Source organism: Loxodonta africana, chromosome 12 (assembly GCF_030014295.1).
Source record: "Loxodonta africana isolate mLoxAfr1 chromosome 12, mLoxAfr1.hap2, whole genome shotgun sequence".
Lineage (NCBI taxonomy): Eukaryota > Metazoa > Chordata > Mammalia > Proboscidea > Elephantidae > Loxodonta > Loxodonta africana.
In genome coordinates this window covers 18889941-18902356 of record NC_087353.1, presented here as the reverse complement: position 1 = coordinate 18902356, position 12416 = coordinate 18889941, and the positions used below count along the sequence as shown (strand labels likewise).

General features: G+C 41.3%; 1 protein-coding gene across 5 annotated transcripts in view; it reads right to left on the bottom strand.

The window, feature by feature from the left end:
- Positions 1–12416, bottom strand: part of ASAP2 (ArfGAP with SH3 domain, ankyrin repeat and PH domain 2) — a 222061-nt gene that overhangs the window by 44860 nt on the left and 164785 nt on the right. For all 5 annotated transcript variants that reach the window (XM_064295011.1, XM_064295012.1, XM_064295014.1 and 2 more), the window contains 3 exons: positions 7126–7213; positions 1842–1890; positions 1591–1757 (listed from right to left, as the gene is read on the bottom strand). In XM_064295011.1, coding sequence (XP_064151081.1) covers positions 1591–1757; positions 1842–1890; positions 7126–7213 — 304 coding nt within the window. The remainder of the gene's footprint in view (positions 1–1590; positions 1758–1841; positions 1891–7125; positions 7214–12416) is intronic.

Sequence of the window (12416 nt, the reverse complement as noted above, 5' to 3'; positions counted from 1 at the left end):
AATGCTCAGAAAGGCTGAGGAATCTGCTCAATGTTGCAAGTGAGTGGCAGAGCCAGACTGTGGCCCTACATTCATCTGATTGCAAACTCATGCTTTCAATACGTCAGCGTTCCTCCTCAGAGCACAGTTACTTGCTCACTGAAGTATCCTCACTGCCTAGTACAGAGTCTGGCACATAGTCGGTGCTCAATAAATGCTTGAGAGGGGAATGCTGACTTTATGAAAAAATGGGGAATTCAAAATGAAACGTACTTGAACACATTATCACATCCCTAAGTCCAGTTCCCTTCAGAACTGTTTGTTGACCTTAGAAATTCATGGCAGGTAAATACGACAGCCTTGGTCACCAGATAATCATGAAGTTGTTTAAAATATGTTCACGTTATTAAGCATTATTTCATCCATGTTAGGAAATACTTCTCAGCATCTGTGTTTTCACTTCACCAGGCCTATTTTATTGCATCTTGTTTATAGCTGGTACACAGAATACATGTATATTACTTTATATCAAGTTTTTACATCACTCATACTTGTCTTAGCATTTTAAAAGACCAATGTACGTGGCTCTGACTTCTATATGAATGAACAAAGCCCAAGTATTGTGTTGTCCTTATCTCTTCTCAAGGAAAAGCATGATTTACTACTTATCACTCCCCACCTCATCTCCTACCAGAAAAAAATCTCTTTCCAAGACCCCCCAGGATCTCGTCCAGGTGAAGGCCCCAAATATAGCCCTCAGGGTAAAAGGAACCTCGTGGCACTCATTAACTGTCCACTCCACTTCTGTTGTCTGTTTTCTAGGAAAACTGTAATAGAAGTAGAGGAATAAAAAAGCAACTGACCATTCTAGCTAAGCCAGGATCTCTCACTTTATAAATGCTCGGAAAAGGCTACTGCATAGCTCCCCTAACGATCCCCTGTCAACACCATTTGATCTTAATGAGACATGTACAACATTTACTTAAACTTTTAAAATACTAGCTGTGAAAATTTACAATATTGTGTGTTCATTAAAAATGAAGCTCCTAATATGCTTCATCGAAGGGCAAAAATAACCATCCGTTCACAGAATGCGACAGCTAGAAGGGACTTGGAAAAAATCCTAGACCAACTCCTTCACTTTACAAAGAGGAAAACCACCAAAAGTATGTCACTCTTCCAGGGTCAGAGAGCTAGACGGCAGCTTAAAGTTACTTCAGAGGTTCTAAAAAGTAATACAAAATGAGGATGGAGTAAGCCCAGGGGAAAAAAATCCATACCGCACTCAGCCAGCACAGTGACTGGATGACCTTGATTTCACCCTCACTGTGTCGTTCAGTTTTCATTTCTCAAAAAGCACTGAAATCTTTTGAGCTACATCAGGCCATCTTCACTCTGTCCTGTTCTGGGGGCCCGGCAGGCAAATACCTTCCCATCCCTTTTTCCCCACCGAAGTCTGCACACAGTTCATTAAGCATTTGTGTAATGGGATGGACTCAGGCCAAGCTGCTCTTACTTCTGTGTTTGAATTGAAAGTGAAAATCAATGAATGAACTCTGTGAATTGGAATGGGATTTACAAATCCTAGAGCCCGGGCCGCCCCTGGGTCACCTGGTGCCCCGCAGTCACAGCACACATCATTGCCGGTCATCTTCTGGACTTCAGAGATGATCTCTTTAGTCAGTTCCTGGACAATGTTATTTTCTCCCGTGTTGTCATCTCCCTTAAAGGCATTGTTTAAAGCTTCTTCTTTGCTGTTTTGCAGCACAGACATCCATCTAGAAAAACAAAGGCAAAACTGTTATAAATCCCAAGAACAATTGCTAACTCCCTGTCTAAGGGCCCACTTCCAAATAACTCACATTTGACATTCCTGCTCATCTTCTGCTTGAAAGTGGTAGGTTCTGTCATCTGCACGACAAGAGGAATCTCATCAGCTGTGAGCCCAGACAGTAATCCATACACAATTCCAAAGGAAAGTGGTTTATAATTAACCTCAGAAATAATCTTAGCTCTCTGCTAGGAAATAAATGATTCGTATAAAATCAAGCACTCTCTCATGTCCTTCAAATGTCTACCTCTGCTCAGTATGTGTGGTTTTGCAATGCAAATTAATAAAGCTGTTAGTCCACCATTTGAGTATAAAAAGATGTAGCTTCCAAAGCTGAAGCTATTCAATGAAAACCATCACTAGACTTTCACAAGCTTTATTTTTTTTAACTTGCTGCAGAGTTGGCCCCAAAAAGTCATTGTTAAAGCCCTTTCAATAATAAAAGTGTTTTCTAAAGCAAATATCTTAGAAGTTTGCTGGCCCTCTTACAAAAGATTATGAGAAATTCTAAAAATAACATGCTACGGGAGACTTCTGTCACAAATATAGCTAAAGCAAGAGAATACTGTTAAATAATGATGGAATATAAAATATTACATTCATGCACAGCTGGCATCAGCGACATTTTAGAAGTGTGAGCTAGAATGCTGAGCCCCTTGGGTGGACACGAGAGAGGGAGGGTGCCACGTGAGCTATCGAACTCGGTATCATTTCTGTGGTATGCTTGCCCAAAAATGCAGAACTGCAGTCCAATCATGAGAAAACACAGGGAAACCCAAACTGAGAGGTATTTCACAAAATAACTTCAAAAAGTACCAAGGTCATGAAAGACTTCTGAGGAACCCTTATCGGCTGCAGGAATCTGATAAAATAAAAACTAAAATGCAATGTGAAATTCTGGAGAAAATCCTGAACAGTAAAAGAACATTAGTGGAAAAAATATTTACTGGTATAACATTAATACCAGTAAAATTAATAGCATTGTACCAACGTCAAATTCCTAGTTTTGATCACTGGCTGATAGTATGTACTATGAACTAGGGATAACTGTATACTAAGATGCTAACAATGAGAGGATGGTGAGTGGGAGATATACAGAAACTACTCCTTTTATAACTTTTCCATAAGTCTAAAATCAGCTCAAAATAAAAAAATATATTACATTTAAAACGCTAAAAAAAAAAAAAAAAAGAGGAAGAGATCAAATGACAGGCAGTTTGATTCTGTCCTTGGGGATATACAATATATTTTTGCCCCTGAAGTGGTTTTTACACTCCTAAAAGTACTTTGATTGTTGCAACAATTTTTGGTGAGCTGACTATGAGAAGACTCAGGCCCAAAGGGGTTAAGAGACAAAAATGAACGTCGTCAGTGGCAGAAAATTCAGGTCTTCCAACTCCTGGTCCAATACTCTTTCTACTACACCATCCCATTTTTTTTTTTTTAAATACCAAGGGAAGAGAACTACATCCTCTCTATCCTCACCCTGTTACTGAAAAGAGAAAGAGGGTTTAAAACAATTATTTCAAGTTCAGAAAAATGAACTTAACTTTGTGATCCAAATGTTAGCGACTGAGCCAAACTCAATTGTCCAAAGAAATATCTCCCCAGGTTTTGTAAAGAGAAGAGCAACACTGCTTTCTCCTGCTCCAAAGTACTGGCGCCATGTACAGCTTCACCTGGAGGAGGGCCCAGGAGGCAGGAGCTGTATCACCCAAGTCCCACTCGGGTGTTCTGGGCTCCTCACCCGGAAGGTTTGCTTAGTGGGTTACAGAGGACTTAGGAAGTGGTGATGATGGTAGGCAGTGCCAGGGGTCACTCAGCTGCTTCATGGTCAGACCACCAGGCGCAGTTCACATAGAAAAATTAAGAAGACGAGGGGGAGCAACCCCTGTACTTTGGCTAATTCTGTATTACAGTGTCTGAAAGTTGCAGAAGCGGTGGACAAGCCTCTTCGAAAACTTCCAAATAAGAATTTCCTCTAGTAGAGATTCTCAAGATGCCTATAAATAAGTTTCTAGTCCGCTTCAACTATGAGGGAGAGCAAAATCAAGAGGAGATGGTGGAGATGATCAGGGCCACTAATGTGATGATGATGGCTTGGGAAAGGCTGCTCCTCCAAGACCAAGGTTCTGGATCCAAGCTGACAACTAACTTGCTGTGTGGACCTGTGATGGTCACCCCCTCTGCGCTCCATCTTACCCAGGGCACTAACCCAGATCACCTCAAAATTCTCATGCACTTTCCATCCCCCCTATGATGACTGTGTGATTCTAGGACAAGGGCTCAGGACTTGAATTTGAAAAGAGTAGGACTAGTCTGAGGGCAAGAGAGTCAACTAAGTTCCCAGAAGTGCTGGCCTTGTCACAGAAACTCTGGAGCCTTGCGAACATTCTCCTTGAGGCTGTCCCATTGATCGGAATGGGGAAACCCTGTGTAGGAGGAGGAATGGTAAAAAGGATCTTACAGGGCAATATTTGAAGCCAACCACTCAGTCTGTCCTCCTCTGGGCTCTCTAGGCAGATCCCAGTGATGGCTTTACAAAGTGAAGATTTAAAAAAAAAAAAATGTTGCCATTGAGAAGATTCCAACTCATGGTGACCCTATAGGACAGAGCAGAACTGTCCCATAGGGTTTCTATGGAGCGGCTGGTGGATTCAAACTACTGACCTTTAGGTTAGTGGCCGAGCTCTCAACCACTGTGTCACCAGGGCTCCGAAGATTAGAAGGAATGGGCGATTCCTGGGATGCCCGGTGTGCCCACACCTAAAACATCATCCTCACTGTCTATGGTGTGGACTGATCTTTATTTCCCCACTCACAACTGTTTTAAGGGCTTGAAGAGGTCTTGGTGATCACTCATTCCACTAGCCTGGTCAGCAGGCAGAGGAAGAATCTACCTACTGGGAGAGGTAAAGAAATTTTCTCATGAGCCAGCAGAACCAGATTCTGCGCACAAGCTCCCCAACTTCTCAGGATGCTCATTACTTTAGGGCTTTTACCACTCACCATGCATTGTTTCCCTTTAAGATTCTTTTGAGGTGTCTCACAGGTCTCCAAGTATCCCCTGTAGTAACTCAAGCCTATATAGCACCGCAACAAAGCATTTTACAGCAAATACTCCTGGAGGAGTGACACCCTTCAAAAGCCAGCTGAGGAGGGAAATTTGTAGGGCTGGGATTCATTTTACCCTCTGAGGGATAAGCAATGAAGGAGGAGAGGTAAGAGCTTGTCTCAAAGTTGACAATGGACTCTGGCAAATTTACAACAGTGCCTCAAACCAGACTCGGTAGGCCCTTCCGGATATCTTAAGCTTAAAAAAAAAAAAAAAGCTTAAAGACCTTACTTAAAGGTTATTTACGATGCTTTAAACATAAACAGAATCTTGGATAAACGTCAGTTTGCCACAGTGTTTACATGTAACCAGATTTACACAGAACCACTCTCACACATTTAAGCAATGTAGTAATTCATGTTTGGTTTGTTTAAAAAAACAGAGAATTCTAATTATGCACATTTTACTATCTACCTATTCTCCTTGGTGACTGACACACTGCTGAAGATATGAAGGTTACGGCCCAACTACCATTACTGAACATTCTGATCAAAGATTCTATAGAATACTGATCAAAAGGGGGAAAAAATACAGAACAGAATTTCAAATTCCCATGGAACCCGGACTTTCAGGAGCCATTGATGCTGGATGAACCCCTGAAAACTACTGCCCTGAGATAATCTTTAAACCTGAAACCAAAAAAATCCCCCGAAGTCTTCTTTAAGCCAAACAATAGCTTAATTAGTAAAGAATGTCTGCCTTGAGCATTGTGTTCTTCTAAGAACTATCTATATGGGACCAAATTGACCACAGCAACTCAAAAGATGAGACAGGAAACTTAGGGGGCAGTGAGTTTATGTTAATGGGGGGGGATAATTTGAAAAAGGAGGGTGAGAATGGTTGCATAATTTAGAGAATGTAATCAATGTCACTGAACTGTACATGTAGAAATCGTTGAACTACTGATTGTTCTGCTGTATATATTCTCAACAACCACAACAAAAACTAAAATAAATCATAAGAAAAAACTGTGTAGATTGGGGCATATTTTGGAATTGTTTTGAAGTCTAAAAAAAAAAAAATGCTTCTGTACATATGGTGTCTAATCTGGGGTCTCCCTACAAGTGGTTGCTGGAGGTGACTAGATGGCAAGTTAAGGGGAAGTGCTTGCATCTAACTCCATATGGTGTGCAAAACAGTTAGGCTTGGTTAGCTATTAAGCGCTCATCACTTACTAAAGGGCGGTTTTACTATTAGAGGAACACATTTTTATTGTTTATTAAGGGTTATTTCAGAAAAATGAAAGGCCTAACATTCTCCGAACATTCCCTAGACACTGGTTCTCAACGTTTTACAACATCTTAGGTGAATGAAGGGTCTGAGAGAAAGCTTTGATGAGAAGCGATAAATGAATCTGTGGATCTTAGTAGACTGACCAGGGACAGGGAGTTAGAGGCATGAAAAGATAATTTTTGTTTTACAGATCAGTCTAGAGTATGAAGAACAGAACAAGCAATACATACACCCTTTCCACACAGCACACTGCTCAATACCCCCCTACAGCTTAATACAGTGTGAAGAGAGCAAAGATAAACCATTGCGGTCCTCAGTTTCATCACCTAGTAAAATGGGCATGATGATAATTTCCTCCCACGTTTGCTGTGAACATTGACTTACATAATAAATTAGTTCCTGGCTTTCAATAATACAATTCGACAAATATTTTAAAAACCAGCTACTCCCTGCTCAGGGTTACTGAGGCAAATGAGAGAAGACCCATCTTCCTAAAACTCATAGTACAGTATTTTCCTCTATAAGTGTAGCTCTTGTGCTCAAATCCGCAGTGACTGCCTTTTGGAAGGGGAGACTGGCCCCTTTCCTTCCCCTCAAAATGAGGCCCCGCCACATAAACCTGCCAAGAACAAAGGGTTTATCTCATTTTCTTGAAGATATCACTAGCCCTTTTCCTTGCATTAGGGGGTTCTGGATAAGTATTTGCCACAATTAATGATTTAGAGGTGATTCTTTTGTGTATGTCAGGAGGAAAAAAAAAAAAAGGCACTCAGAAGCAGAAGAAACTAGTTTTGTGGTGGGGAAAATAAAACAATTTTAAAAAATAAGTCTCAAGGGCTACAGTAAAGAACTTGTCACTTTAGTTTTATAGCATTTCTAAGATCACTCCAATTATGGAAGCATTTAAAAGTAGAATTTTGCATTTTTTTAAAAAGCAGAAGGGATTTTAGGCTCGAGGAAAACCTACGTGAAATAAGGTCAAAACACTTTTTCTCCTCCGGGTTTGTCTTCACTTGGCAGGTTAACAGGTTGAGCTTCGCAGGGGGGCGGTTAGGCTGTTCAAAAAAAAAAAAAGGTTATGGGTGGTAAGGAATGGAAAAATCATATAGTATCATTACTCATTAAAATACACCAAGATCAGATTTTTTACTAGTTTGCAAAGATGGCTTTTGGAAGTCAGATTTATCTAGGGAGCCACATTACAGCATGTCTTCCACCGTAGGCTCCAAGGAGGCAACTCCCTGTCCCTGCATGGAGCTCAAACCCACCCAGACAGGAGGGACAGCTGACGCCCAGCTCTGAGGTCAATGGCAGTGGCCTCCCTAAGATCAAAATGGTCCTGACATTTGGGCCTGATTTCTACTCATGACACAGGCTGTTTGATGGATGACCTGGACAGCCAGCTCAGTTTCTGGTGAACTTCTGAGTGTAAATACTCGTTTCCATGGAAAAGTAATCTCAGAGGACAAAAATGACAGAGAAATAATTTTCTCCACTCTCTGAAGTGGTGAAAAATAATAGATTCATATTTCTGGAGTCTAAAAAGCCAACCATCACTGTCACTGAAGTTTCAACAAAACACGCCTCTTCACATACATAGCTCTCCACTCGACACCCCACCCAGTGTTTACAAGAGATCACAACACATTTCTGTCTAAAAAAAACCCAAAATTAGTATAAAAAAGCAAAGGCCAAAAAGATAAGAAGATAATTTAAGGGAAAAAAAATTCTGAACAGCAAAACACTTCACAGAAATCCTGGAGAAATCTCCAAATATGAATGGGCTTATCTTACCGACCTCGCAAGTTGCCAAATGAAAGATGGAATTAAAATGCCTTAAACTTCAAACTGTTGTTCACCATTTCCCGTAGCTACCAGCTGCTTCAAGACACCGTAAAAGCCTGGATTTTAGATCCCTCCAGATACTCACACATATGCGCATACACCTGGGAAGGCCTATTAAGACCCTCATGTATTTTCTCTCCTCTGCTAATGGGGGAAGGGCGTGAGGTGAGAGATGAAGGCAGTCTCCATTAACGCCGGACAATCCTTGTACTATGAACAATTTAGGTTTGATAAAAGAAGTCTGGATAAGCAGGAATAAGTAATATTATACTAGACTCTCCTAGTTTGTAGCTGTGTGGATGACATCTCCTATATAGACCAGTAGCAGCTGCCACTGAGTCAATTCTGACTCATGGTGACCCCATGTGTGTCGGGGTAGCACTGTGCTCCATAGGGTTTTCAATGGCTGATTTTTCAGAAGTAGATCACCCCTAGGCAGACTCACCTCGAACCTCTAGGTTAGCAGCAGAGCATGTTAACATTTGCACCACCAGGGAGTCCCTCCTATATAGAAGTCACTAGGTAGTCTCCATAGTCTAGGTACCTAACAGAATTCCTGCATCACCAGAAACTAAAGAAAGATTCCAAACTCTGCTTAATCTAGGAAACCCTGCCAGTGTCAAGTAAAAGCACCATCAATTTTAGACCTTTACCAGTAGGATTACCTGGCTCACCCAGGAATCCATATACCAAATGATAAATTTCTACAGTGACAAGGAGCCCACGCCATGTATGCAAAATGGGCGTACAGCCCATATGAAGTCTTTGTCTCTTCTGTTATCTACCTGTGATCACACAACTCTATGTATATAATCTTTAGGTAAAGTTCCTGGTCTAGTTCCAAACTGCTTGTACCCATTAAGTCTTGAGCAGTAAAACAGGTTAGTGCATTTTGATGAATACAGAAACACTTCTATGGACAAGATGATGATTCTGAATAACGATAACAGCTGTATTTAGTCAGCTATTGCTACTATTACGTGCTTATAGGAGGCGAGTGCTGTTCTAAGCATTTTTTCATGAAGTAACTAATTTAATTTTCCTAACTGCCCTTTGGGAAACTCTGGTGGCGTGGTGGTTAAGTGCTACGGCTGTTAACCAAAGGGTCAGCAGTTCGAATCCACCAGGCGCTTCTTGGAAACTCTATGGGGCAGTTCTACTCTGTCCTGTAGGGTCGCTATGAGTCGGAGTCGGCTTGACAGCACTGGGTTTGGTTTTTTGGTTAACTGCCCTTTGAGGTAGGGACTATTTCAATTTTACAAGATAAAGAAACTGGCCCTGACAGACTAAAGAATTCGATCAAGGTTGTACAACTCGGGAACAGTAAAGCCAGGATTCAAACAAGGCAGGCTGGCTTCCAAGCCCAAGCTCTTAACCACCACGTTCTGTTGCCTTCTGCATGAATATACGTGGAAGGCAGAGTTATTTACCTTGACTTATCTTTAAAGTTACTTTTTGTGTAGCACATTATCTCAATTTGAATTACTACCACCCTTTCTTCCTCTCCACTCGCAACCTGTATTCTTTTTCACTCTTGCACGGGGAAAATTGTTCATTCTTTATTGAGAAAACCACCACCAGAGATTTTTGACTTCAGAGCTTATGGACACCACAAAATATAGAAAAATATTCCAAGTCTTTATTTGAACTAGGAATGATGATAAAGGCATCTGTGGCTGCATATTATAAATGACAATCATAAGAATGGGTCCACAAAACATACAGGCTGACAGACTTAATTGGTATCATCTATTCTAAAATTTACATTAATAACTGTTTGCTATTTGTTCAGATTAAGTATCAACTGACGGTAAAGCTATAAAAAAAACTTACAGGAGAATATTTTTAAAATGAGAATATGCTATCCATTAAATTTCCTCCCCGCTGCAATTTGGGGGAAAAAAAAAATGGTGTTGCCATTTAATTAAGCTATAGAACCAAAGGAAACCCTGAAGGCATAGTGGTTAAGAGCTAGGGCTGCTCACCAAAAGGCTGGCAGTTCAAATCTATGAGGTGCTCCTTGGAAACTCTATGGGGCCGTTCTGTTCTGTCCTTTAGGGTCGCTATGAGTTGGAATTGACCCAATGGCAATGGGTTTGATTCTTTTGGCTACAGAACCAAAAGCTGGTTGCTGTCGAGTTGATTCTGACTCATAGTGACCCTACAGGACAAAGGAGAACTGCCCCATATGGTTTCCAATGAGCAACTGGTGAATTTGAACTGTTGAGTTTTTAGTTAACAACCAAGCTCTTAACCACTGTACCACCAGGAATCCAGCTTTAGAACAGATGTGTCCAATTCACCAGATTCTAGTATTCCCTAAGAACCTAATTTGAGAACCCTGCTTTAGTAAGATAAAAAATTCAGGAAGAAGAGGAAAAAAAAGATCTTACAGACCTAGTGTTTGTTGTGAAGTCATGGATTAGCAGTGGTTCTGCCATTTTAATCATGTCATTTCTATTTTCTCCCAATTTGTCAGGCCTTTAGAAGGAAGTTTGTATTCTTCTTTCTGCATGATTAATGATACTTTTTAAAAAAAATTTTTTTAGATTGTGTAAGAGCCAGTGGACATTTCTTCCAGCTTAACACAGTCCCTAGCCTTTGATGATGTGGTCATGCTATGAAATTGGCAAAGAGGATACCTAATTAGAGTTATTTCGTCTCCAGAATCACTCCTTCTCAGTGCCAAAAAACAAAATTAGCCTTGGCTAACGCGGAATACTAAGTTAGCCTTCCACAAAATTCAACCCTGGATGTTTTCATTACCCAAATGCTGGGGGGAGCAAATACAACAATTTCGTTTTCCAAAGGCTGCTGGGCTTTCTGGGAAGGTTTTTCCTAAGAGTACAAATACACCTTGTGATTCCATTTCTTAAAGACCTGATGCTCGGTGTGTACCAGATACTGCTTGTAGATCCCCATTTTTCAGTCAAGTCTGGGAAAAATCGCCCTTTCTCCCTGACAGTTAATGAATGTACTTAGGGAAATGCTGGCTATGTGCGTGATCTACGCAAGGAAACAAAACAGATAAGGGGGTCTCTCAACGGTCTTTCATGGTGTAGGTTCACTCATGTCGCCACATACGGACACTGCAGATGCACTGATATGGAGAGGTCTCCTAGTTTCTTACTTACTGAGTACAAAGAGTAACAGGGAAAGGAGGGAGAGGAAAGAAGTACTCAGCAAACAAACGGAAGGCTGCTAAATTAACCTACTTGCAATATTCCTTGCAAGGCAGTGGTGCAGTTGACCAGAACAGTGCCCACCTGCCACCCCTCCAGGCTACAGCAGGCAATACTGCTTCCAAGAGCTCCCTGCCCAGGCTGCTAAAGGCAGACAGTGGAGATTCCCTAGAGAGGATTTCCCATGCCAACTCAGAGCAACCTTATTAAATATACAAGCTGTGTGACAAGCTGAGTTGTCAGCATCCTAGTGAAGCTAGTTATGGCTGTACTATCTGCCAAAAACCGAGGCAACCCATCAAAATTTAAAGATAACTTGGCCCATGTCTTTGAGAGGGAGCCCAAGCAATGACAGTGACTTGAACCAAAGTTAATGTTGTTGGCAAAGGATCACCAGGCTTGTTTTTATTTCTGTCATGGTGGGGAACCACTCTCGTTGGCTTAAGCTGAGGCCCTGGGTCTAGAAAACAAAACAAAGAAACCAAACCCGTTGCCATGGAGTTGATTCCGACACATAGCAACCCCGTAGGGTTCCCAAGGCTGTCATCTTTACAGAAGCAGACTGCCACACCTTTCTCCTGTGGAGAAACTAGTGGGTTTGAACCACCAACCTTTTGGTTAGCAGCCGAGAGCTTAACCGCTGTACCACCAGGGTCTAGAGGTACACTTTAATGAGGCAAATATACCAAATGACTTTAGAAACGTACTCTGTAAAACAAGCACAAAATGAAACTTACCCTTATTTTATGACATTTCTGCACTGAGGCAGTAAACCTGAGTTAAAACAAATACCCCAAATGGAAAATGATTTGAAAGGAAAGCAAACTACAGAATCACAGGTGTTTTAGAGCAGGGAGAGAGCTGATAACCATCCAGTCTAACACTTCCAAGTTTAAAGATAAGTGATAGCTAAGTAGGTTTGCTTCCCATAGTCCCTAACACTCATACCCAGGCACACATATATATCTATATGGAAAGAAGGTTACAGCAGGATCCACACTGCATGGCCCCAGGAGTGAGATGCTGATCCTAAGTCCAGCAAAAACTGATTTTCTGGAAAAGAGAAATGACCTTTATTTGCCCTCTCCTAAGCCAGAGGTCCTCAAGAGGGCCCTACAGACTAGGTTATGTTAGCCCTATTTTCTCTCTCCCTACCAATAAGTAGAACCAATAAAGATGAAGTGACCCCCAGTGGAACACACTCTTTACTGCAGTGACATCCACCAAATCG